At 37.5% G+C, this 25,864-nt stretch overlaps 1 protein-coding gene across 1 annotated transcript in view; it reads right to left on the bottom strand.

Annotated features, from left to right (window-relative positions):
- Positions 1–25,074, bottom strand: part of FAM172A (family with sequence similarity 172, member A) — a gene marked incomplete at its 3' end in the record, with an annotated part of 36,140 nt that extends 11,066 nt beyond the window's left edge. Inside the window, exons 1-2 of the mRNA XM_009079274.1 lie at positions 24,981–25,074; positions 22,294–22,394 (exon numbers count right to left, since the gene is read on the bottom strand). Of these exons, the coding sequence (XP_009077522.1) occupies positions 22,294–22,394; positions 24,981–25,050 (171 nt within the window). The remainder of the gene's footprint in view (positions 1–22,293; positions 22,395–24,980) is intronic.
- Positions 25,075–25,864: the final 790 nt, after the last annotated feature.

The following is a 25,864-nucleotide window of genomic DNA, read 5'->3' on the forward strand; positions in this document are numbered from 1 at the left end:
AATATCTTTTCTATAGGCACCAAAAAGAAAACAGAACTGTGCTATACTGTTTATATAGCATTAGTTAGACACACTGTTTCAAATATACACAACATACATAGTCACAACTTTTTAAAGTAATAGTATTTGCTTGTACATGCAGGTGTGTTACCTTTAAGACCTGAAAACTATTGTAGAACGTTCAAAAGTGTCTTACGACTTCTTGCATGAGAAGGTAATTCTGGTTACACTCTATGAAATCTCCTGGACTAATCAACAGTCACATGGCTGCTCATGACCACAGGTACTTAGTGACAGATGCTGTTCAATCCATTCCAGTGTTAATAAATCATCTGGAACTAACAAGCAACAAACTGTGCAGATCCAGACACCTCAACGCAAATGCTAACACTTGCCAAAGAGACCTAGTCATGTTAGCAATACAAACCTAGGATATTTATGCTTTTTTGAAGGCTCTTGCAACTTGAAAGATGTGCCAAAACCATAAGCAATGCTGCATTGCAATTCAAGGTAATAAGGTGGCTGGTAAGCAAGCACCACCATGTCTGAGACAGAAAAGGAAAAACTTGTCCAAATCATGTGAAATTAACTGCCCAATAAATGCAGGAAAAAATGGCAGTTCTGCACTTCTTGTATGAGACACTGGAAACTTCCACTTCATTTCAGAGCATCTCTGCTCTTCATTCACTTCCAAGTGCTGTCTGTCAGGAAAACACAACCCAAGTACATGTCTGAATTAAGAACTATCGAGGTGTTCTTATTGACTGCTATGAGAACTGGGGGGAAAATCTTCCAAATCCAACCCCCAAAAAATTCCATGCCTCTCATCAACTATTCTGATAGCAAGGGGATGTCCTTTCCAACCAGAAAAAGGTACTTAGCCTAACATTTCCATCCCCCAGAAAGGTGGTGGGATAGAAGAAACTTTCTTCCCAGCACAAAGCAGTCCTCTCTGGAAGGAAACTAAATTGCTTATACTTCAACTTGCTCTCAGTGAGCAGAGGAGCCAGTATCCTGCTGCCCATAAGCCTGAGGAACTTCTGCCTTAAATGAAGTCATAGCTTTTCTTACTTCTGCTGCACTAGAAAAATTCCCATAATGAAGGCAGGCTGATGAGGGCAGGGACCACAGCTGAGTGGAACATGCTCTGAACAGTAAAACCAGTGGATTGTCCTGGGTGTATTAAAAGCATGAGTACCTAATTCACAATACCATTCCTTGTTACAGTTTTCCATCATCTAAAGTGGACAAGGCTAAGAGCCATAACATATACAGCTCAGGAGAGGAACCAAACTTCAGTGCTCAAAACTGCCCTTCTGAAGAGCTTAAAACAAGTCAGTCCTCTGATTTATGCTGGATATAGCAGAGTGAATACCTCAGAAGTACCTTTTCAAAGTGCTAGTGACCCCAAATATGACCTCTGCAAAGTTCAGTAGTTTTATGGATAATTGGAGCATAGATGTTATGTCATGACCAGTGATCCTTCATATGACTCCATTTTAATTACAGAGAAATTAAATTTGATGACTTAGACAGACAGCAAAAAGAACACAGAAGACCACATAAAGAAAAGAGAAGCACATTATCTTGTGACAGAGCTGAGGTTTTATCCTTGCATTGCAAAATATTCTGTGCAATGGTGACACCAAGACTATAATGCTGCACGCAGTCTACAGAGCAAAACTGAAATTCATGTGGAAACTTAGTTCTGGTACATATAACTGTAGTACATACTACTTGGTGAGATCCTGGCTTCATACAATATGTGCTCTTTTATATTGTTCATATAGAGGACTTTCTTCAGGACTGTCTTCTAATACCAAAAAGCATTGAAAATTTCTGTTACCAGCATAATTTGTGAAATCTTTGCAATACACCATCCTGAAGCTAGGTGATCAAAAGATCACTACCCACATATGTGAAAAAAGAAATTAAAGACTAAGAGCAAGTGACACCAAGATGTTCAAAATTACAAAGCTCATGAAGGTACTGAAGTCTAAACACAACTGTGAGTGGAGACTCTTCGATGCACAAAGTATTGGAGGTGTTTAAGCAGCGAGAATCCAGCAAAAAGAACAATCAAAAGCACTCTCACAAAGCAAGAAGGCAATTCCAAAATAACTCAGTTTAAAATAATAAACTTCTGATTTTAGGTTTGCAAGAAACCTAACCCTTGTAGCACATATCAAAAACATTAAGAAACAGCATGGTACACGGGGAAGTGCAGAACTGCAAACTGACCCACTGGTGAACTTTTTCATAACAAATAGCCAGGTATACTGACAACAGATTGCTGCTCAATGACTTGTTTCATAACACCTACATGCTAATCCAGAGGAGCTGCTTCAGTACATACCACATCAAAACCCATGCTGGGATGCAGTGAAGTGCACTGAGCCTTGCTTGTCGAGTTCCCCTCCCCCTGGTGTGCTTTACAACCCAAGTCCTCTGAATTCTTTTTTCCCCCGAGTGTGCTCCCACTTGCAAAACCAACCATGGGTAACTCTACCCACCCCACATATACAAACAGAACGGCAAGCCCATTGCAGAGGGGAAAAAAAGAAGAACACAAAGCAAATTTTTCAAACTTGAAATGTTTTCTTCTGTGAATTCTCTACTAAAAATATACTAAAAAATGACACAAGCCTGCGTGATGTGTGGCCTTCTAACCTGGCACCTATCAGGAGTCACTGGAAATCATTACCATGCAACAAATATTCATGGATTCACGACAGATGTGAGGAACACTTCAGTTAGGGCAAACCACAAAGTCTCTTTGAAGACAATTAAATGCCACATATTCCTCTCTTCTCCCGTATGTGCATCCCTCATAATCAAAATGCCACCAACCCTGTCAAATGGTTGGTGTATGGTTAACACATGATAAAGAACAAAGCATGTGTGACACGACGAAAGATAAACTGCATGTGAGCAGATGTGAGCAGCTGACATTACAACCACACATGACAGAGGATGGATTACAAGACCTTGGAGAAAGGATGAAGGAGCGCAAGCTGCTAGCCCAAGTGTCCAAACCACTGCCTGCTCCTACAAAGTTGTAGATTTCAGGGGGAAAAAAAAGCAAATCGAGCAAATTACAGGTTAAATATATTCTTCTGGTGGACTAGATCCAGCTGGTTGTATCTGAGGTTTCCCACATCATACTCTTCATTCACAGATATTCAAAACACAAACAACACCATCATCACCATTACTACTCTTGCTACCACTTTTCACTGCTCCATGGATTAAACATGAATGCAAACAGAACTACTCTCTGAAAATTAAGAGAGGCCACTTCCCATCATCAGTGAGACGTGTTGGCAACAACATATTTACTTGGGGGCTTCTGTCCAAAAACAACTATTTGGGGGCTTCTGTTCTCAAAGATGTCAAGTTGCAAAACAACACTAATTCTTAAACATCTTATCAGATAACTATTCATTAAGTTTCTAAGGCAGTTCTCAAAGTACATAAAAGTGAAAAGAGAATCTAATGGCAATAATTTTAATTGCATGTTTTCATAGGTGGCCAGATTTTTTAGGATCACATAGATACTGGATTTAAAGTTAAATAGATTTTAGCTAACAAAACACAGCTGTCACGGCATTTTCCTTCTTGATTGACTTCTTGGATTTTCCTAAGTCATAAAATAAAAAGGGTTAGCACATTATTAATGTCATTAGTAGTTTACTATTCCTCCATTAACCTTAACCTCAATTTAATCTCCTATATAAACATATATTACAGAAAAATGAGAAAAAAAAGGAAGAAAACTAGAATTAAAATTATTAGCTAAAAAGCCTTGCTTAGAAACCACTGAAGTCTGACCACCTCTACCCTCTACAATAAGCCACTCGGATGTAAGTTGCTATATTTTGAATTGAAGAAAAACACAAGGGTTTTTATGCAAGACCAAATCAACCCTAGGTTCTCTTGTCAATTCCATTCTGTTACAGAACTGCACTTAAAATACACAACAGCTGAACATTACCAGTTTGCCTCAGAAATCCACATATAGACCATAATCAATCTCATTTGCCTGCGTTCTGTTTTTTTTCTTAAAGTAGTATGTTTGACTTGACTTTGACCAGTACAGTAAGAGATTCACTGTCAGCTCATCAGACTTCTAAAATTAGTTTAACTAAAAATTCAGACCTGACATAACAAGTAACAAACTCCTGAAACTAAGTTTCTTAAAAAAGGGACATTTCATGGGCACTATTTTCAAATTATTTAAATTCTGCATAAGAGACTAGGTCCTTCAGCACTACTTGCATTTTCTAAGAACTTCAAGGCAAAGTATGCAGGTTGGAGGTTTTGTACCTTATCTCATGAACAAACAAGCATAAATAAAACACTAGAAGCAACATCCTTACAAGTAAAGGATTTGTTTCGTAAGATTTGTCTCTTCATTGGTAATACACACTTTAATGCAAAAAAAGAGAAAATAAGCACAAGAGGGAAATGTCCCGGTCTGATAAGACATGGGAGGGTTTGATTGATTCCCCCAATGTGAACTAAGTTGCAAAAGAGGTCAAAATACCATTAGTGAGTGAGACTTTATTATTGGTCACACAAGGGGAAGAGAAATGGCAACAGAAGAATTATTAACAGGAAAGGGGGAAGTAAGCAAGAATTGAGATGCTAAAGCAGAGATAGTCACCACCATGGATCCAGCAGTGTTCTGATGACCCACAGTCATCTTTTCCTCAGTGGTGTGTAGACACACACACACACTCTGGACACTGGTCCTTTTTTACAGGACTCTGCCAGGGCACTGATTGATTGGTCAGCTCCCCCTGAGTTGTGGGGCCAGCATACAGTGATTCCCAGAGGAGGCATCTTGTGAGTGCTTGAGAACAAGTTGTGATTCAGTTGCAGCCAGAGATTTATGGTACACAGTGGAGCCCCGTTATCTCAGCAGCTGGAGAGGATTTTGGTGGAATCTTGGTGGATGGTGGCACCTCTCGGTCGTTATCTCAGCGGCCAGAGGACTTCCATGTCTGGAGATGGCCTGTCTCTCAGCAAGCTTTGAGGCAAACAACCAAGCCTTTACCACACACCAAGCCATCAAAGCCAAGTAATGTTGAAACAAACATTTCTTAAAGGTCCCTTGCAGGAAACAATCCTTATAATATAGTCTACCCACAACTTTTTCCTCTTTGCACTGTATGACCAATAACATTCTGTGAAACAAAAGCAAACTGAATTCCAAATGACTGCAAATCTCAAGTGGTGAGACTCACCCAAGGCTTGCTACTGTGTCTGCCATAGCCTTGGTTGAATGAGCCTTAATTTGAACCTCAAATGACAAACCTGCTATTATATACCAATGAGAGATGCAAGGAACTTCTTGACATACTGCACTTGGATACAGACTTACATAACAACTAGGACTAACAAACTAACAAAAAATCCATCATTGCCTTTCTATAATTAAAAAAACCTACAAGTTTAATTGACTTTCTAAAGGCTCAGTTCACTGCAACAAAAAACAAAAAAAAAACCCCAAGATCAATAGCATTTTTAAAAAATACGGAAGACCTCAATTGGATTATAGTGTGGGAGAACAATTCATTAAGATGGAATTGACATTACATCTTCTCATGTTTTCTACTGAAAGCAATTCAATCTTAACATGCAGCTGTGATATTCCGGATTTTGAGTTAACTGATTGCAACTAGGATCTCAAGATCTTTTGAAAGAATTAAGTGAAAGACAACAGAGATTTGTCATAAATGCGGCATATACTCTTGATGTGATTTGACCCAATATTCTGTTACATGGTCTTTGCTGACACCTGTTGGTTTATTTTTTTGCTGTCCTTTTTTTTTCCTTTTTAAGAAAAGCATCTCTAATTTTAGAAATCACTTGACAATTAGTTGGTTTTAGAAATGGCTTAATTACAAAGTCCAACTTCTCAATTCTTTTTAAATATACACACACACATATATATATTAGTACTAAGCAGAGGCTTCAGTGAAGCACCTTGCACTAGAACCAATTAAACATCAGCAGAACACAAGACCTTTATCCCCAAGCCGAGGTAAGAAACACAAGAATGAAAAGTTTGCAAAACAAAGACAGAAACTAAAAAGAGCCCAAAAGAATAACAATGTAACAAATTTAAACGAGGCTTATAAAAACATTTTAATATTCCAAGTCAAGAACTATCTCATCTCTAAATTTCACACTAGAGAAGCCTTATGAAAAGGGATCTGGAAGAAAGAACAGTTGTAGCTTTGATTATTCCAACTGTTAAGGAAAAAATGTTTAGGTGGTGAGGTGATGCTATGTAGTTTCAAAAAAATCCACACCAAACCCAACAGAAATAATCAGACTAACTCAGTTAAAGCATACCAGCTTTGTAGTCACAGACAAAAAAAGTCAGTGATGTGTCAAGCATCTCATTTTGCCACCCTTGATTCCTCGGAAGAAATGACCAACTAAATATTCACAGATGGACTGAAGGCTTGATTTTATGTAAATCCAGAGCAGAATTCAAATTAACATCTTCTTTCCACACCAAGATGACTCCGCTATTTCATCACCATACCCCAAAACACTACTGGGTCAAAATAAATAGGACTTATTTTATATAAGCTGAAAAGGACCATGGTGTTGATCACTAGCAGCACTTCATTTTATCTTTTACTGGCACAAATATTAGTTGATACCTTCTGAATACAAATCACAAAAATGTGTATAGTTTTGTTATAAAGTAATACCTGCACTTCTTTACACCTGATCAAGCAAACAAAATAGATTACACCAGGGTCATTAACTCACCACATGTTTAAGCAGCAAACACAGGAGCCTCTGTTGGTTTGAATAACTGACAAAAGCCAGCAGTTAACTTCTAAGAGAAATAGCAAGCTTGCTTTCTGCTTTTCCAGTCTGGGTTATAATACCCTGAAAGAAACTTCCCCTTAAGGAGAGAAAGAACTGCCCTGAAGACATCATCTCTTCTGGCCTATCAAGCTGCAGTGAAAGAAAACACCTTGGACATCAATGAACATTTTTCTCTTCTTCCTCCTCACTGTTTGTCAAGAAAGGATTTCCCTTTCCTATTCCACATGATTAAGCTCATCTATCCCCTCCTTGTGTTCTGCTAGGAGGCAAATTCAAAAGACAGAGCAATCTATAAAAAACTTCAGTTATGCAAAATGCCAGGACAACTTTAGGGCAAGAGCTAAGATTTCTTCACATGTGACAAAATCCTGACACTTTTGCCCTTGTATAAATACAGGAAACCATTTATTTTAGCAATTAAATACATTATTATTTAAAACATCTTCATTAAATAAAGTTTTGGAAGGCTAATTTATGTAGCTTTTTTATACTTTGTTTTTGAAACAATCCTATGAGAAATAATTCTTGATAACAAGTTCATAAAATAAATTTCATAGCCCAGTATTGCTAGTTGCCCAAGAATTTTTATGTTTATGATATCAAAAAAATCACAGCAAATCCTTTCTTCCAATGAAATTATGACTAAAAAACCCAATGTAACCAACCACGTAGCACGCACATGTCAGTGTACTACAGTACAGTGTAGTACACTGACATCAGTGTAGTAGTTCTCATTATGGTGTGTGGGCAAATTTATCAGGAGAGGAGAGGAACCAGCTAACAGTGAAGATCTGTACAGCAGAATTTACTGTGTTTTAATGAATTTACTGATAGACTTTGGGAAAGAATAACACCTTTCTCAATCCAACCATCTAGATACAGTCCAATTACACATACAATCGCTTAACTGTTGGAGAATGGCTAAGAGAGCAGGGATATAATCCTGGGGAAGGCCAAAAAGAGCTAGGCCGCAGTCCCCTGGGAACGTACAGACACAGTCCTGGGAACGCACCTGGGAATGCAGTGTACGAGCAAGGCTCTGGAGATAGTAACATATATATAGATAGGGAGTAACTCAGCTGGGCAGATGGCAGATGGCAGGGGTAACTCGTCCTTGAGGGTGAAACAAACAGGTTCGAGAAAAACAGCTAAGAATGCACCCAAGCCTGGAAAGCAGGAGATAATCCTCACAGCTGCAGCTGTGAGTAAGGGGAGTACCTGAATGCTATCTTTAGAGCCTAGCCAATTAAAAGTGATGGATAATTGTACGCCTGCTTCTGCACTGTATAAAAAAGAGCCTGTCGGACAAAAAAGATGGAGCTTGCTGTATCAACACTTAACATGCCAGTGATTAAGAAGAAGGGTCACAACAATTCATGATTTTATGCAAAATTCAAATATTAGCTTGTGTCTTTAACCTTCGGCTGAATACAAACTTTGTGAGAAGAATGAACTTTTTTTAAAAATCAAACACGACATTTCACAAGGTCTAATGGAAATTAGGCAGTAAAATATTTAGCATGTACAACTAAATAAGCAGCTATTTCTAAAAACTCTGTGGAGCTATAGAACAGCCTAAGTCAGAAAATACTGCATGAAAGGCTGTTCTGGTGCCCATTTATAAACCACGAAACCAGGACTGGTTCATGTTCAAGCTGGTGTTCATCAATTTCTCAACATAAGTTTGCATGATAGGATCTTCGGCACATTTGGAGAGGCAGGGCATGCAGAAGAATAGCCATGTTTCATTGAACAAGTGCATTATATGGTAGTTGTGAATAACAAATGTATCAAGTATGAAGTAATGACAATTCCTACTGAAAAATATCATCAAAATATTGTCTGAAAAGGGAGGTTCTCCCTAACATTCTGTTTCTGTATTTTTATAGCATTTCATAGAAACATTAAGTAGGCAATTTTATCACCCAGATATAGGTAAAAAAACCCTGGACATTAACAACAGTGAGCAGCATGCTTGTGTGCTATTTGTAATTATACCACAACTGCTAGCCTGCAAAGTTCTGTGTTTGGTGATGGGTATTATAAAATAGAAAGACACATGAAAGACATTTCATCTTTGTCATTTTTCAAGCAAAATAAAGTGAACCCAAATAACAGTCAAGAAAATAAAACTTAAATGTTAGAACAGGAATCAAAGATATTTTTGCCTACAAGCAAGATGTACTGTGACAAGAGAATTTGGTACAATTATCTCTATGCCATGAGAACAGAACCTGCATGGAGGGTGGCCTTCCCTCCATCAAAGACAAAACCACATTTATGGCTCTATACACCATGCAGTGCTGTGAACACATACTTCCAGGGTGTCTTCTCTGCCACCACCACTGTCAGTCAATAATCTAGACAATGGGTACACAGGCTGATGGGTGCTCCCCCTGTGCTCTGCTCAAGGCCTGATCCAGACATAAGAGGTAGGAGGAGACCTGCATGTCACCACAGTTTGGTAGCAAGCAGGCTGACATGTAACAAGCTGTTGCATTAACATCTACAGTTTGCCTATAACCTTGCTTTCTATGCTCCTTCTCCTCCACATACTGAGTTGCAAACCTGAGGCTACCTTTTTGCCAGTATTCACAAGGTGGTTCTAGGTTGGCTTAGCAACTAGGCACTTCATCACAGACAATGGCAGATCCTCACATTCATGACCCAGGCTTGGGAAGATGCTCTTGCAGACTGCATCCAGGTGAAGAAGTGCCTGCAGAGGGCAAGCAGCTGCGGCAGAGGCACTGGGAGCTCCCAGCAGCACCTGTAGCAATTCATGGTCAACAGCAAAGCAGAAGTAGATAGCCTGCCACAGGAATCCCATTTCTGTCCCATAATTGATGGTAGAGACTATGCCTTGAGTTAATGAAATAGAAGCTTTGGATATTTTAAACATCAAAATGCCTCCAACTGATACTGGAAACAATTGCTGCTGCTCCTTTTGATATTCAGACAAATAATCTGATTTTTGCTGGGCTGAGAAGTCATTATTGTGGCTTCTCATGTTATTTTGCTGCTGGCCAATGTGCCTTATTTCCCCAACACTGTATTTCTAAAATTATGAGTTGTAATGAAGGATCAAGAAAATATGAACAGTAGATTAAAATCCAGGACAAACGAGTGCTCTGTTCCCAGCTGACAGCTATGGATATAAACTCATGTTATCAAACAAGCTTTTCCCTTTTTTATAATAAATTGATCTCAAGGCACAAACTCTCTCAAAGAGTACTTTTGCAAAAAACAATGGAGGTAAGCAGGGATATATATATATATATATATATATGCTATCAGGTAATACCTTTTTAAATGCATCATGACACATGTCTCAAAAAATCAGTTGGTGGCTGGCAATATGCACTCTGAAACTGAAACCCTGAATAACAGAGGAATCTGGAAGCAGGTGGCAGGATCCACAGTAACAAAGAACCATGGCTTTGATATTTAAAGTGGATATACTTATAATAAAACAAGCTGTCATTGAAGGATGAACTTACTCTGATTCCTTAAAGATCTGTATAAAGTAGTTTTGAACCTGAAGTGTGCAGACCTTTACACATTTCTCTAGTAAAGACAAGATTGCTAGGTAGTGGTGGGTCTGCTTTTCTAACTGGCTTTCTCTGGTGTGCTTATCCTCAGGTTAGAAACCACTGTTCCAACGGACACATATGGAGAGCTGTGTAACACCAGTTCTGTTCAAACTTAAAAACTCCCTGTAAAGTTTCAGAGCTATGTATTGAGACATCCAGCTCTAAGTTTTGTTTAATATTGACTTCACTCAGGGCAGGAGCTTGAAACTACTTTTCCCATAGTAATGCTAAGGTCAAAGCTGATATGATGCAGAAAACACAGCAGTTTGGTACCACAAATGGAAAGAAGACAATAGTACATGAACAGCTTGCAAACTTTTCCCAGAGTTTAAGTATTACCCTGAACTGGGATACAAGAAGGCCAACACTGCACAGAGCAATTTAAGTTTTCTGGATTTAAGTATGGAGCAATGATAAAAGATTAAAGCAACAGTTCTTTCTTCTCTATGACATATTCTGAGTGTAAGTCTTGACATCCAGTACCCTTGCTGAACAACTGGTTTAACAGTTGCATAAGATTTGTACTGGTTCTTCTGAAGTCTTCATACAAAACTTCACAAAACTTCAGTGAATCATTCAACCTGACCACCTTACAAAACCTGCAAACCAGCACATTTCTCCCTTAGAAATTAGATTTACAGTCATAGTATGAACCTAACCCCACCTACCACAGTCAGTTCTCTTGCACCTCACCGGAATAAGTTTCACCTAGGACTTCCTCTTATCAGGAAGCTCCACCACTGGAAGATGAAGACAGATCTGTAGCAATCATTCATGGTTAAGGCACTCCCGCTTATAGGCAGTCTGCAAATTTTTAACTGATCAGCCTGATACAGCCTTGAAACTGCCCATGCTGAGAGCAAGGGAGGTGGTTGCAAAAGCACTTGTGCTCTCCTCGAGCACGAGTGCTATGAGGAGAGGCTAAGGGAGTTGGGATTGAGAAGAGGAGGCTCAGGGGAGACCTCACTGTCCTCTACAACTACCTGAAAGGAGGTTGTAGTCAGGTGGGGATTGGTCTCTTCTCCCAGGCAACTAGCAGTAGGACAAAAGGGCACAGACTCAAGCCCTGCCAGGGGAGGTTTAGGTTGGATATTAGGAAGAGATTTTTTACAGAGAGAGTGATCAGGCATTTGAATGGGCTGCCCAGGGAGGTGGTGGATTCACAATCCCTGGAGGTTTTCAAGATGAACGTGGCACTCCACGGTCTAGTAATGATGGTAGGGTTGGACTGGATGATCTTTTAGGTCTCTCCCAACCATACTGATTCTATTCTATTCTATTCTATTCTAAAATCTGGAGAGCTAAACCCAAAGTTCTTCTCTGATTCTACGATGATAATCAGCACCACCAGTAGGCATACCCAAGATATGAATACCACCTTATGCTGGTTTTGGCTGGGATACAGCTGAATTTTTTTGAAGCAGCTTGCGTGGCTCAGTTTTGCATTTGTGCTGGAAGTGTTGATAACAAAGGGATGTTTTAGACACTGCTGAACTGTGCTTACGCAGCATCAAGGGCTTTTCTACGCCTCATCGTATCCCTCCAGCCAGCAGGCTACACAGAATCAACAACGCGGGAAGAGATCTTCAACACTGAGTCCAACCATCAACCTAGCACCCCCATAATCACCCCTAAACCATAACCCCAAGGGCCACATCCAGATGCTTGTTGAACACTTCCAGAGACTGTGACTCCAACACCTTCACAGCAACTTACTTCAATGCCTAACCACTGTTTCAGTGGAAATTTTTTCCACATATCCGATTCAAACCTCCCATGTGCAATGTAAGGCCATTTTCTCTCATCCCTTCACCGTAGGCATGGCAGATGAATGAGACTAACTCTAAACTCATTACAACCTCCTTTCAGGTAGTTGTAGAGAGTGACGAGATCTAACCTGAGCCTCCTATTCTCCAGACTAAACAATTCCAGTTCCCTGACCCACTCCTCATAGGACATGTTTACTAGACCCTTCACCAGCTTCACTGTCCTTCTTTGGACACAAGGCCAATATACAAACATTTATTATATATATTAAATATATTCCATACCATACAGCATCATGCTTAGCAACCAAAGCTGAGAGAAGAAGGAGGAAAGGGGGACATTTGCAGGTATCTTCTGATATTTGTCTTCCAAGTCACTGTTATGAGTGATAGAGCCCTGCTTTCCTCGAGACATCTGAACAAATGCCTGCAGGTCTACAGGCATAAAAGACTTAAATCTAATTGTCCTGAACTCTGTCATTTTTGACTGCTTGAGGAAAGTGTGTTTCTGTCTGAAGATGAACCAAGTAGATTTCTCCATCCCTCACAAAAATCTCTCTCATAAAACACATGAAGACATAAATGGAAAAAAAATTGTCCCTTTTCACATTAATGGGTTCTTGTAGCCCTTTGTGGAGACAGAAAGTGTTACGTTCACATAGATACCTCGAACAGATAAATATGGTCCTCAGCCATTTCTATAATACTGCGTGCCAGCATGAGCTTCACAAGTACAAGTGAGTTTGACAAGTACAACTAAGTTTGGATCACGGTGATCCCCCTTGCCAGTACACTTTATACATGAGACAAGTGACACTTGCTTCTGTCCTTCTGCACTTGATTCAAGTAGACAGCATGTGTGGTATTTACTGTACTTATATTTTAGTAATGCATGCAATAGTTATCTGTCATTTGGCTGGTAGCAGCCCCCAAAAGGTGGATTTGCTACATCAATTGCTATAATCCTCAATTTATCATGAAACATAATGACATACCACTGTAATACTGGAAAAGGATTCATGAGTTCTGCTGTGACTTGACCACTTATTTAAATCATAATTTGACCATCCAGATCTTTTACATGTGTTGCATTTGAAGGTAGCTGCTTTCACAGAAATGGCAAAGGTATATAGGTATTTATAAATACCTATGTATTACACATAAATAGATAGGTATTTATTTATTTATTTATGGTATGTGTATAGTATACATGCTGAAGGAGCTCAGTTTGTACCTTCTGAGCACCGGCTATGCTGGGTACACTATTTTCTAGTGAACAGTTTGACTTCCGTAAAAAGCACATCCTTTCTGGAACAAAAAAGCAAAACAAAACAAAACAAAACCCCCAAATCCCTCTTTTAATTAAAGACCTATGAAATTTTCAGCTGAAGAAAAACCACTAAGACCTTGTGTAACTATCACCATTGTAGCACTGTGTCCTGGCATCTCTGACACTTCATTCTGCCTCAACAAGACCACTTCCTATCCTAGAGTTTCACAGTTTATATTCTGCTGACAGCTATTTCAGCATTACTCCCCAGTTACCTGCAGTTTCATACACGTTTTTAACTCGTACATGGAGCAACATTTGTTTTAGAACATAGATGCTAAAAGCCTCCATGTAAGTCAGCAGTAACAGGAAAGTTCACTTAAAATATGTAATATGAATTTCCAAAGTATCAAGTACAAGAAGATTTAAAAATTGTTTCAACAAAAATTTTAAGCCTGTATTTTTTTAAAATTAGAGATCCACTGTAACAATCAATCTCCATATATTTAATGCCATAGAGGAAACAGAGTATCAAACCCCTGATGATCAGACAGTAAGAATGCGTAGCACTTACCAAGTACTTCCATTAAAATTTTTCTTCTGGCTACCTGTCCTAATTTTTGCTCTTTTGTTTGAACCTTCTGTCTTCCTAAAATCTTTCTTAAACGATGAGTAATTTCCTTATCATTTATGTCTCTACCTTCAGATGGTGCAACTAACTACAATAACTCTTCCTTTGTAGCTGTAGCATCAATAGTAAAGGAAAATAAAATACTTGGCTTCTGCATTTCATTCAACTTAATGAAACCAGATTTACCTAAAATATTCAAAAAGGTGTGTCACCTAAAACTGCAGTTTACATGGAACAACAATCACCTTTTCTTATATTTAGTATTTTCCCCTCTTGCTTGAGTATCAGCTTTAAGGTCTACTTTACCAAAATTCTTTTCAGCATGTGACAAAGGTACATGTCTAAATGAAAAAAATGTCATGTCTAAAAACAAGTTCAAATTATAAAACTTATCAAACACACTTTCAAATACATGTCACACATTTATTTGTACTTTTACGTGAAACTCTCACAAGAATTCTGACTGGGATGGATATATGTCAGGTTTTAGCTTAAAAAACCCCACTTAGAATAGAGCCATATAGTGGAAAGGAGGACAGAAATGAATTCCTGAAACTTGAAATTCAAAACATTTTTCCATCCTGTGTTATGGGGTGTCAGATCGACAGTGAAGTAAGAGAAAGTTACCATTGCATCTACATAATTCACACTGCTGGAATAAAGGCAAAAACATTTGCACACTCCTTCCACCACCACCTCCCCAGTTAATCCAGTCGAGGGAGAAAAAATCTTTATTTTTACCCTCTAAGATCTTTCATATCTTCTTATCAATAACATACTCTTGTTATCAATCAAGACAGGAACTCCACAATTTGGCAGGTATACTGAAAAGACGTAAGAGGTGCAACTACCCAAAGAAAAGCACAAGAGGCAAATATCAAAACCCTGAAAGCCAATAGGAACTGACACTATTTGTTCATGAATATGATGCTTTCCTGAATCGTTATAGACAAGACAGTGCACAAGTTGAGATAAATAACTATACACTAATCTTCTCAAAATCCTAAGTAGCCAACCCAATATCACCTTTAACAATCATAACTGCACGTAACAGCTTCAGGGGCACTAACTGGTCATTTCTGCTGTAGAAATAACAGAACAACAGAAGATAAGACACCAAAATACAGATGTGATTGAGTTAATGAATTGATCAGCTGGACGATCTTAAAAGTAATTTTAGGCTGTTTGCACATACAGAAATGCAATGCTCTATTGATTAATAACTGAATTTTTTCCTTTCAAATTATTCCTATTATAAGACTGACACAGCTTGGTTAAAAAAATCATTATGCTGAATTTTAATAAAAATATTCCCAGAAAACTGAAATATATAGCTCTCTTGTTGAAAACACAGAAAGTATTAAATTCTTCATTGTGGAAAACCTGAAAATCTTGTGAAAAAAGAAACTCTTCTGAAGGTCTGCAAGTGAGGTAAAATATACATATTTTAAAAGAGCTGCTCGATGAAAGCAGTAATCTACATGTCTCTGTTTTTCAAAAAAACTCATGCTGAAATAGTAGGAAAATACTTTGCCTTTCATAGAAACTTTTAACATCACTGAGGGAAACAAGAAGTGAATGTTCACAAGACAAAGGTGCACCAATTGGTTTCACCACATACAGTGATTTGTACTCTGCCTAAGCACTACTTAAATATATCTTTGTTATAGCCACCTAAGTTGGCAAAAAATGCTTTTTTGCACCACTCCTTTAACAAAAAATAAGTCAACTATATCCCATTTTACTTCCCTGCTGCAAACTCTGCTGATTTTGGAGTTCACTATTCTGTTCAGTGTTTTTAAATGGAAATAATTTTTAAGTCCAATGATAATTTAATTTTATTCTGCTGTGCAATAAATCTTGGTTTTTTCTGAACAAGAAAAAGGAAGAACAAGGGAATAGATACATACAAATAAAAGGTAGATTAGTCATAATTTTAATTTCAGCTACATGAAAATGACTGGTCCAAAAGTTTATTGAGAACTGAGATTCTAAACTTTTGGATATAAACCCAGGATGGCAAGAATGGTTCTAATTGAACTAAAGCTGCTGAAGGTTTTATTTTTAAAAAGCTCATGATTAACTCACTGAAACACTCCCCCTACTCCAATTTTTGTCTTCTTTTTAACAATTAGTACCATTCTTTGAATTGCAGCAACTTGCAAGTGCTTTATAAACAACCATCTGCCTTATTGTATCTTCTCTGCTTTTCACTGTTTATCAATTTAAAAATTTAGAACACATTTATCAAGACATTTATCAACAATGTAACAAATTCCCATCTGGGTTTATGAGATGCTCATGATTTCTTTCAAGAATCATGTTAACAATAATTATGAAACTTATCTCTGAACCTTCCGAGTACTGTCATGTTACTATGATAAACCAACCTACTGCCAATTGCTGCCTGCAAACTACAAGAGTTCACTGAAGCACATCTGACATAATCATTCCAGTAAAAAGTCTTCATGAACACCAGATTTTGAAAGGGGATTTATCATATGCAAATGAATATATTGCATACAGCAGAGATTCATATTTAAATTTCCTTAGGTACCATTACATAGTCTTCAGTCATCACTGTCTGTCCATCTACTTCACTCTGCAAAAAGAAATGCTGAAGATAAACAGATTGTTAAAAGCTAAAATTCTAAAGACAGTATACATAGTATATAATAAGACAATTTAAATTTTTTGTGAGGTCCCCATTAGCTTTCTCTTTCTGTTATCAAAGGCATTGGTTCACAAATTAGAAAAGCAAAAGAACTGGAACTTTCTGGAAATGTATTATTTATGGCTTAGGAACTACTATTAGGGAGAAATTCAATATCCTGCCCCATTTTTGCTTGCTTTATCTCATTGGGTTAGTCTTCTGTGCCATTTTTTCTATTTCACACTTACCTAACAAAAACTGTAAATAATCAAGCCAGTATGAAAAAACCCTGTAACCAATAAGGCATGTATTCCTAAAGAATTGCATTTATAATTGAATTTGCCCATAAAGTGATAGGTGTCATTTAGGCTCTTCCTTCAACTGGTACAGTCAAAAGTCTCTATTCCACATAGATTCTTCTCAGCCTAATAAGAAATTACACCTTAATGTATTTTAAAGATCCTGGCCAAGCTCTCTCTTCTGCCTAGTTGTCTATTTTTGTCTAAATACTATAACTCTAAATATTTTTTGTGACATTTACTCCACTATCAAATTTTGCTCACGCAAAAAACATTCTGCACCATTCATTAGTAGATGGGGCATGACTTGCAGACAAATAGCACTATCAAATTTCTTTCAAAGGAGACCACCTAAAATGGGATTTAACCACTTTCAAAAATAAGGATGGGGGAAGTAGTTCAGTTAGATGCTTGCACTCTACCAGGTGTTAGGAATAGTTTGTTAGGTTCTCAGTGAGGCTTTTTAGTATCTCCATGAAAGCTTACCCTTACTGGACTGTAATACAAGACACTCAAAAAAATCACACACTCTCCACAGACACCTGTTACGTATTTGGCATCTAATCTCTTTGAACAGAACAATCTCTTTGACAGCCAAAGCCAAGCAGGCATCCCATGAAAGCAAATGTCTATGAATCTGCCTATACATTACATCACTGTCAATTTATTTAATCCCCTCAGTAAGACAAATGTTTCCAACCACTAAATAACTAACAGCAAATGCATAATAATAAATCAAGGTACACAAACATAATTTTGCTTAATCCATGGTGTGCGGTACTGTACTTTATTACGTTAAAGTCTCACTAGCCAGAGAAAATCTGGAATGTTCAATGATAAAACTGTCTGTGCAAAGAAACTGCAACTAGAGCATAAGGATTTCTATTAATCATCTGCAAATTTTATTTGGAACTTGATCCTGCAGCACTTATTCACAAGATCAGACCTATTGAGTTTATTCACATGAGCTTCGGCTGCAAGATTGGACCTTAAGTACTGTCAGGTGCACGTGCAGCCTATCATCAGATTTTGGCTTATTCATGCTAGAAGCTACCCTTTCAAATGCAGACTACTTAATGTTTCCTTCTTCATTAACTTACATGTCCTCTTCTGCTGCTCTATGCTTTCATTTGTGCTATGTAAATAGCTTCTCTCTCTCAGTCATCGAAACAAATAATGCTCTTTGCAACCAAGGAGGAAATTAGTAGCAGGTGAAGGCTTATTTTTTAAATTATGTTGAGACCAAGCTGTTCTTTAACTTAAAGGAGATCTGGGGCGGAAAAAAGATCCTATTTTACTACTTAGCTATCTTAATTATGGGTTGTCATTGTCATAATTCTATATACTTATCCCCCCCAAATATTAAACTTGGTTTATGTACTTTATGATGAGCTGGACCTAACACTGTGCACACACTGTTAAACAGTTTATTTAGTGGGATAAGACTTCTCTGATGACATAAAATTAACTGTACCTTATCATACATGAAACATATATGGAGTATCTGACTTAAGCATTCTATTTCTTTACCTGACATATCTGTTCTACATAAATACAAGGTGTTGTGCTGTGGTGTGTTAACTGTAAAAAACAACCACCACTCATCTGCTACCTGCTTACAGACTGCAGCAGGTCAGATAGGCTGCAATTACAAGAGATGACATGAACTAGTCCTTGAACAGGACCACAGCAGAGACATTAATGTCATGCCCCACATTATCATCTACATGTTTACAGATCCTCTTTGAATTTTTCAAGACTTGCGTAGGTGGGCAAACTGTCAGCACAGGTAAAAGACTCTTCATTAGTGATGGCACTCACAACAATATTAATGATAATGTTAAATGGCCTCCACATAATCAACACATTATACTACCTGTAAGCTCTAAGAGATCTGCAGAGGGACAAACAAGATCTGTCCTGTGATGACAGAGATATTCCGGGTACTATACAACTATGGAAGAAGAAAGTCAACATAACCTTTTTCATACAAAATTTCATTATCAACACAACCTACATGACTGGCAAAATGAAACTCCCAGCAACAGATATTAGCAGTGTTTTCCTCATAATTCCAGTTAATTTCAATGTAATGATGAAGCAGGGGCTGAAGGTGACTGCTGGCAATTTCAGTAGTTATAATACCAACTGAAAGTGCAGTACAAATCATAACCACGCACTACTTAAAAATGCTATGAGACAGACATCACATGAGTCTAATCTGGAGTTTAACCTTGAATCCAAATTTCTGTAACTCAAAGCCAGAAAAAAAAATAAAATTAAAAATTCAGCCTTGAACAGAAATGGTATGTCTGCAACAAATGAACTGTTGTCACAAAATTGTTCTCAATCATACTTCAAACTTGCCACATGGATTAATCGGCAGTTTGAAGCAGCTGCTACACCATGTTCTATGCACTTCTGTTGCCATTTTAATTTTTAAAAAGCAAATGGAGAGGCTCTCCACAAAATTCAATGCTGCAATAGCAATGACTGAACCAGAATCACAAAATTATGAACAGTTCACTAAATTGTCTATTAGCAGCACATATCAAGAGGCTGCAGAACAAATTGTGTGCCTGAAATAACCAATCAATGAATGAAGAATAAAGAGATGTAAGGAATGGAGATGTTGACGATCCATTGTAATTTTTGATGAATCAATTTCCATACAGCCAGAAAAATGGTAGAATATCACAGATAGTGTCTTCATGACTCTTAACAGGAAAAAATCATGCATAATCAAATGGAAATTTATTAATGTACCAAGAAAGAAAGAATGATGCTGGTAACATAAGGCCAGGTAGCACACACATTTCTTAAAACCAGTAAAACACAGTAAAAGCAGTACAAAACATACAGTAAAAAAAATTCAATATAAAAGTTGCCTTGGGCAGGACGTGTATATCCCTTAGAAATTAGAAATCCAGCATGCAACAAATGAAGTAACAATGGAAACACTGAATACATAAACACTTTTGTCCAGTGATCCAAATCTAGCTACTTTATCATCTAACTGTATGTCCAGCAACATAATGTTGAGCCACAAAAATATATTAAAGAACTCCTAAAGCCAAAGGATAATGTTTCAAAGCAAACTCCTATGGACAGATTTTGCTACATCACCTTACAAACTGTATGAGCTGCTGCGTCCTAAGCTATCAAAGTTTGCTAAACACCTCTTTACCCAAGACTGTGAAATGGTTAATCAAAGGGTAATATACCACTTTTGGAGTATTCAACCTCTGCATTAGTGACCCACTATCAATGGCACAAAAGAAGGTTTTAGTTATGTGAATAAATGCCAAGGGTCAAAGAATCCCCTGCATTCTCATATAACTGTATGAACACTGATAGTGTCAAAACTAGACAATGGAGCATTTATAAATTTGTGGCTTGTTAGTAGAACTGTGTAGTACCCAGCACCTAGCCAACAACAGACTGATACACAGAAGAGTTTCTTTTCTCTCTAAAAGCACAAACCAAATAGACAACTTGGAACAATTCTCTCTGTCTGAAATGAAACAGAGGGGCTGAGCAAGCACAGAGCACCAGATCACCAGAGGGCTGAAGCACATCTCCTCTGAAGACCAGCTGAGTTGAGGTTGTTCAGCCTGGAGAAATGAAGGCACCAGGGAGACCTTAGAGCACCTTCCAGTGCCCAAAGTGGCTACAAGAGAGCTGGAGAGGGACTTCTGACAAGAACATGGAGCAATAGGACAAGGGACAGTAGCTTTAAACGCAAAGAGAGTAGGTTTAGATTAGACGGTAGGAAGAAATTCTTGACTGTGAGGGTGGTGAGGCACTTAAATAGTTTGCCCAGAAATGCTATGGATGTCCCACCTCTGAAAGTGTTCAACATCAGGTTGGACGGGGCTTTGAGCAACCTAGTCTAGTGGAAACTGTCCCTGCCCATGGCAGGCGGTTGGAACTAGATGATCTTTAGGTCCCTTCCCACCCAAACCATTCTAGGATTCTATAAGAAAGTTATTTTTCTTTCCAAGGCACCATTAGGCCTTCCCTGGAGATAGTTAAACATCTGCCTGTTGATGGAAAAATATGAATTAATTTCTTATTTTGTTTTGTTTGTGTGCACAGCTTTTGCTTTACCTATTAAGCTGAACCTCAGCCCAAATTTTTTCACTTTTATCCATCTGATTCTCTCCCCAGCGCTAAAATGGGGAGTGAGCAGGCAGCTGTAGGGGCTGAACTGCCCATGGGTATTAGTTAAACTATGACAAGAAAATTTAAAAGACAAAATGTCTAAACCTGCATAATCAAACGTATCTCTGAGTAGTCTGAATTACTGTATCAAAAAAACAAGTGGGAAATAAATGTGTTTAAACCTTACTAAAACAGTATCATTAATGCAAGTAGACAAGCCTGAGGCAAAGACATTTCTTGAATGACATGCCATGATTATTCCAGCAGAAAGCACTGGGCAACATTATGTAGTCTCTAAGAAAAAGATCCTAGTTTGTGAACAGAACGGTGCATGTCCTTTCTCGAAAAGCCACTGACATAAGCAGCATTACTACCTCGAGGTCAGAGAGCTGAGGCTGTTATTTCTGGGGTGGGGGGAGGTCATGACAGTGCAGGGAAGACCTCAGCACACAGTTCTGCACTCACTGAGATTAGCTGCTTGTCTTAACAAGTCAACACTCTGATTCCTGAAGCAGTACAAAAAGCATGGCATTGAAACTGAAGCAAATTTCACACGGAAAAGGAACTATGATTAGTCGCTTTTATACCTACAAAAAGCCTAGGAAATACCAGTAGCATCGAAGTACACCAACAAATACTTAATCAGTTAACCATCAGATCTCTACTTAATCTATCTAGTGGCTCCTGGTATCTCCTGGTAACATGAGAAAATCAGCCAAAGCATTTATCTTCAGTTAGAAAGTAAAATGCCACAGTACTGTACCCCATGCTTCACCCTAAAATGACAGAAAATACTGCACTGTATTCTCTGATTTGTGTAATCTAGATGATATTTTATTTTTAATATACACTAAAGTATAAGAGTAATCTAAATCGTCTCTTAATTTATATAGCAAACAATGGAAATTAGAGCAATAACATGCAACAAAGCCTGACATACTTTCTGTTAAATGACTGAAGCCTCACTAAATCTTTATCAACATATGCAAAAGTATCAGTTCTAGAGGGAAACAGAATTGAACCCACAACACATCAATACATATAGATAAAGGCAATTTATATTACCTCTCCAAGAGCTTCATAGCGCTTTTGGTTCCACCTGTGCAAATCTTCACGGTAATTAAACACAAACGGTTCCCCAGTTTTTATGTGTCTTAATTGTCCTTCTATAAAAGAAACAGTATCATTACATTTAACACACTTCTTCATTAAAAGTAAGAGACCATTTAATTGCTGAAAAATTTAAAAGAAGTCTACAACTGAAAACTGGGTTATTATGAATTCCCTCGCATTTGGTTACAGGATTTTTGAAGGAGAACAATGGCATATATTGCTAGACAAAGCTAAACAGAAATCACATGGTGAAATTACAAGCAGATATCAAATGCCAAACTGCTTTGCAAGAAACATTTATGTCTCAACTGCTATAGACTACCAGCGAAATGTAAACATTAGGAGTTAATATTTGATCTGAAGTATTAATCAGCGGATCAAATTGTAGCTACAAATCACCTACTTCAAAACCACCTGCATTATAAAGAAATATGAGTACAAAATGGGCTGGAAGCTGGATTTAAAGAAAACGTTTCTTTTCAAGCTTAACAAATTTGTAAATTAATCTGAAAAAACACATCTACAATTAGTCTAAGTATCTTAGCTCCTAGGCACAGTGAAATCAAGTAAGAGCTCTTAGATTTGGGGTACACTAAGATTACAACAGTAGAATAAAGCAGAATGCTTGATCAGAGCAAAACCTCATGCTATTCTTATATACCAATGTAACTTTCTGTAGTTGGCCTTGTTTATAGTCAAAGTTGATAGCACACACAACCACTGATGAAGCATGGACTGTGTTAAAACAATAGTAATAAAATGGCAACCAATAGGAAGCCAGCTGTGGAAAACAGCTTACAAGTAATGTTTCAGTTTATCAGGTAAAACACAGGTTATGATCTCAGAGCATCATAAAATTGCACTAAATCAGAGAAACACTAAAAACAAACAGGGATATGGACAAGTTAACTCCTTTGAACACTGAAATCTGTGCATGATGAAACTAAAGCTTCTCAGCAATGTTTCCTCTTGAATAGAAAAAAAATGTTCATGCCTTTTCAGAACCTTTACACTTTGATTCTTGATTCTTTATATAAAAGATTTAAGATCTGACACCTGCAATAGTTATGCTTATCTGCTGATTTGACTTTTTTTTCCAGACCTGCCTAACCTCATGTACTCGACACCAGGGAAATATTTCTCCACAGCTTCCTATCACTGTGTCAGGTCCAAATATCCTTCTTCTCATATTTTCAGCATAACTCAGCCTTCCACTGTTCCTTCTCAGGTAGTTTCTCCTCAAATATGCTATTCAGTAGCACATGAATTGGTACTCTGCACAAGTAAAGAGGAACGGATATCTGGTATATTTTTGATTTGGCTTTCCAAAATCGTTGTATTCTGCATATTTAAATAATCTGGTAAAAATATTCTGTACTTTTCCATCACAAAAAGAAGCACGATTATGACATAAGAGTACATGACTGAACATTTGAATTAAATGTACAAAAGCAAGATGGAGACCTTCTTGCTTTGCTGACCCATAGCATATGTAATAGGCTTTCCTTCATTCTATGGAAATCACTCAGGCTGTAAGGTGAGTGATGGAATATTCAGTAATATAATTCTAAAACATCATTCCCCAAAAATTCAAATTCCAGCCCTTTTTATCAGCCACATATGAACCATTAACTCTGAAGTCAGTAAGGAAGACAGTAGAACTGTGCACATCTAAAAATAAGGAGCTGAAAAGTAAAAATAAGGAGCTGAAAAGTGACAGAGCTGAACCCCTTCCATCAAAGAAAGAGCATCACTTGCATGACACTTTTAGTCTCTAAGCACCTTCCTGTGAAAGCCATCAGGGTATTAAAAAGCTAAGTGTTGCATAAATGACTATCATTTAAAGGAAAGCACTTTTTTTCTTTAAAAGTGGAAGATGTAAGACAGGCAGATTTAGAAACTAAAGTTCCTCTGTTCACAGAACAGGCACTGCAAAGAAGTAGAATTGTAAACATCCCCATTTGTCCTACAGGTTTCAAACAATCTTGAAAGAGCCATTTCCTGGAGTCTGGTATTACTTTAGCTCAGAAGCTTATTTCTCACCTGGATTTTAAAATGCATGCACTAAAAATTATAAATACTACTAACTCATCTAACACACAGATTCAGCTAGCTGGAAGTACTTGCAGTCATCACACACTTAGCTGCAGTGCAAAATTGTGATGCACACCAGAACAGATAGTCCATCACACTCCTCATCCTTCCATCAATATAAAATACAAATACCTGGGACAAATTATTACCTAATTATCTAAATAACTTCTGCTGTATCCATAAAAATGAATCAGTACGCAAAACTTTTCTGAAACAAGTGACAATTCATTTATTTTGCTTTTTAAATGCTGATGCTACAGAAATTACTTACAGATTGTTTGTATTATACTTCTGCACCAGAAAACAGAAAGTCAAAGCAGGCACAGGACAAATCTACAGATTTGCATATAATGAGGGATTTTTGTGATAATTTTATGAAATACAAAACAGTACTTGACTAGATTTATAAGTCTGTTAACACTAAGGCTTAAAATATTTTTAACAGAAAAGTGTGAAATTCTAAGAGGGATTTACAGGTATAATTCAAATTCTGATAACCTCAACATTATTCTAAGTATAGTCTTTACAAAGCATATATGACTTACTTTCATTAAAAAAGTACTCAAATCCTTCCAGAGTATCAGGAAATTCAAGTGGTGGCTCATCTTTTTTCATTAACTCATCCAAGTCTATTCTAGACAATAAATCTAAAAAAAGGAAAAGAAAAATTACATAATGCATGCTATGTCTTCCTTATTTCACTCTTAACACTGACACAATGTGTTTGTTCAGATTTCTAGATCTTAAGAACAGAATGATATAACAGTATTACTAAACATAGGACACTCTTACAGGAAATCCTGTTCCAGACTCAAAAGCTGGACCTCATTCGCAGTGTATGTGCTTATTTATTTACCTACCTATCCACCTCTAATGTTGATCCAAAAATATCCAGAGACAGAGAAGTCACCAAAGATATAGTGATTTGTTTCAATGATTCATTACCCTCAATATCAGAACTAAGTCTCTGGCATGCATTATGGTTTTAACATGCATTTACTTAGCTTTATATCAAAACATTGATACAACTTTGTTTTGCCTTTTTGAGCAGTTCAGATTATCTCATGCACATCATCTCACAAGCATTTACCAGCTGTGTGACCATACCAGTCCTAAGCCCTTCTTTTGATACCCAAATAGACTGTTATATCTGAATCATTCTCTTAACCACCCTCCTTGAATAGTTCTCAAGGCAGAGAAAACTCATATCTGTTTTATAGCAAGGATTTAAGGATTTACATTTAATCAGAGGCAAGCACATGGGAACATCTTTTGTTTATGTGGAACTACCAAACAATTACTGCATACACAGATAATAGTGTAGTCACCTCATCTCTCCTCATTGCTTACCACCCATGCAACCTGGTGTTATCCTTGTAACATACTTTCTGATTATAAAAAAAATAAATACCAAGAAACAATTCAGCAG

This window comes from Acanthisitta chloris, unplaced genomic scaffold (assembly GCF_000695815.1).
Source record: "Acanthisitta chloris isolate BGI_N310 unplaced genomic scaffold, ASM69581v1 scaffold9417, whole genome shotgun sequence".
Lineage (NCBI taxonomy): Eukaryota > Metazoa > Chordata > Aves > Passeriformes > Acanthisittidae > Acanthisitta > Acanthisitta chloris.